Here is a 2,260-nt window from a genome sequence, read left to right as displayed (position 1 = left end):
CAATTTTCTGTTGAGGTGACCAAGAATGCAAAAGTGGAATCAATATAGAGAAGCAACAGAAGGCTGATGCAAACAAGAAGACGAGATGGAGAGAAAAAGTTTCAGATATCAATAAATGAGCCAACAGATGTAGGAGGAAACATCTTTTATTGGATTTCCTAATTTCAGTCGATTTTGAGAAACATCTTGACCATTTCCTAAGTTAAAGCTGATCAAACATATTTGGAGTATGGTCTATTATAAATTATACTAGAGCAAGAATAATCAAAGTAAATTTATCCATTTTAAGAACAAAATTGATAGTATAGTACTATCGCATAAATGTGAAATGCAAGTTATTTGGTATTTTTTCCTTGTTGTTCTTTGTAATGCATATTCATTGAGATTCACATATCTATTAACAAAAGTAGATGGAATTTCAAAGCATGCTTTCATGGATATTTAATACTTGAAAAACAATTACCTGACGAAGTAGCACTAGACTATGCTCATCCTTGTAATAAAGATAATGTGTTGGATCCAACCTCATCAAATCGTCATAAAGTTGAAGAATTTCTTCAGTATTAACCATATTATTAGCACGTGGAGATGGTAAGGAATCAACAGCAGTCAACAGTCTAGCAAGTGTAAGCTTTCCAATTTTACTACAAAATGCAGCAAGCATAATAATTAGAAAGAAAAATGGGTAAAAAGGATCAAAATGAAATTAGGTGGTGGCATTTCAAACCACAAAATCATCCAATTAGTGAATCAATCTTACCAGTCAATCTCTGACAACAAATCCCGAAATTGATTAATTTCATTAACAACTGCCTCCTCACATCGACCGGAAGTTGTAGGAATATGGTCAATCTCACTAGTTACTTGATCAGCAGAACAAATGGGATCCGATTCCTGAAGATGATCAAACTTTTGAAAATCGTCATCCTTCCATGAATTACTTTTTCCCTCCTGTTGCTCAACAGGCTCTGTATACGCAGTCTGTATACAGAGTTCAAAGGTCACACGAGAAGGGTGGCCATAATCATATCCACTTGAAGATACAATACCCTTAGAATGACCAAGGCTGATTTCTACAACATAAGTTTTAGAGAGTTGGACCTCCAAATTTCTAATGTCCAGATATGCGACCCAAACTTGAGCATTATTTGAGTTGTTTGTTGAAAGCGGTTTCCAAACAAGATCCCCACTTAAAAGTTCGGATTTGACATTTACTGTGGACGAATTGACACCTTCAACAGCTTGATTGAAATAAAGAATAATTGGAAGTGTCCCTGTGTTTGGTAGTGTAGAATTTAACACACATAAACCAGAACCATGAAGACATTTGTTTCCCTGTAGAGTTATATTAAATCCATGGGAAGGCCAAGATGAAACAAGTAGAGGAGCATCAATTTTCACTGTTTGATCAATAAGCCAAAGATGATAAAACCAGCCACTTTGATCATCTGGATCAGTAAAAATAGCATTGTGGACAAGTTCAAATTCCCCTTCCAAAACGTTCTCTTTAGGGAAATACCCTTCAGCCTTTCTCTTTAGCAAATTAGATAAAAGGATGCTGAAATTTTCCCAATTGGGAATGAAAAATAAAACAAATTCATCAAGAATCGCATTTTATCCAGCGAAACAGAATTATAAATTAGCTGAGCACTTAAGAATGGAGTTTAGGAGAATTGAAATGAGCCCTGAAATAAAAAACCTTTAACAAAATGCAAACATAAAATACTTCAAAAAATATAAGAAAAATATACATATACATACTGTTTATAAAGATTAAAATTTTTACAACTAACAAATACTTATATCATACCTACGATTATGCCACGCAGAGTAATTGCTAAAATTAGCACCTATCACTTCCTCCGTGTACTTCAACTCATCCTCATCTGGTCTTTTCATTAGCGCAGCAACAAACCTGAAACAAGCACCACCAATCTTAACAAATAAAAAATGAGGCATCAATTCAATTTGCATAAATGCTTTTCAATTATTTTCTTTCATTTTTGTTTTCATTTACGGAATAGAAGTTTAGATAAACTAGGAACCAGTTATCCTATCAAGATTAGGGTATGCCTTTAGTTCTTTGAGCATTTACAGATATATTTATCGATTAGGACCCACCAAAATGGTTCTCTCACAGGAAGTGAGAATGGAAGTCGCATCGTTGTGAGATATGGAACGGTTCATTACCAACTCAGCCAACCGTCTTTCAAAACAATAACGGTCATTTATAATTTCTAGTTCACTTCTAACCTATGCC

General features: G+C 34.3%; 1 protein-coding gene across 2 annotated transcripts in view; it reads right to left on the bottom strand.

Moving 5' to 3' along the window:
• The window catches only part of LOC107617783 (geranylgeranyl transferase type-2 subunit alpha 1), a 16,768-nt gene that overhangs the window by 12,771 nt on the left and 1,737 nt on the right, over nucleotides 1–2,260 (bottom strand). For both annotated transcript variants that reach the window (XM_016319650.2, XM_016319652.2), the window contains 3 exons: nucleotides 1,811–1,915; nucleotides 761–1,558; nucleotides 464–644 (listed from right to left, as the gene is read on the bottom strand). In XM_016319650.2, coding sequence (XP_016175136.1) covers nucleotides 464–644; nucleotides 761–1,558; nucleotides 1,811–1,915 — 1,084 coding nt within the window. The remainder of the gene's footprint in view (nucleotides 1–463; nucleotides 645–760; nucleotides 1,559–1,810; nucleotides 1,916–2,260) is intronic.

The sequence above is a fragment of the Arachis ipaensis genome, chromosome B09, assembly GCF_000816755.2.
Source record: "Arachis ipaensis cultivar K30076 chromosome B09, Araip1.1, whole genome shotgun sequence".
NCBI classification, from domain to species: domain Eukaryota; kingdom Viridiplantae; phylum Streptophyta; class Magnoliopsida; order Fabales; family Fabaceae; genus Arachis; species Arachis ipaensis.
The sequence above is the reverse complement of the archived record's forward strand: the minus strand, read 5'-3'. Positions and strand labels throughout refer to the sequence as shown.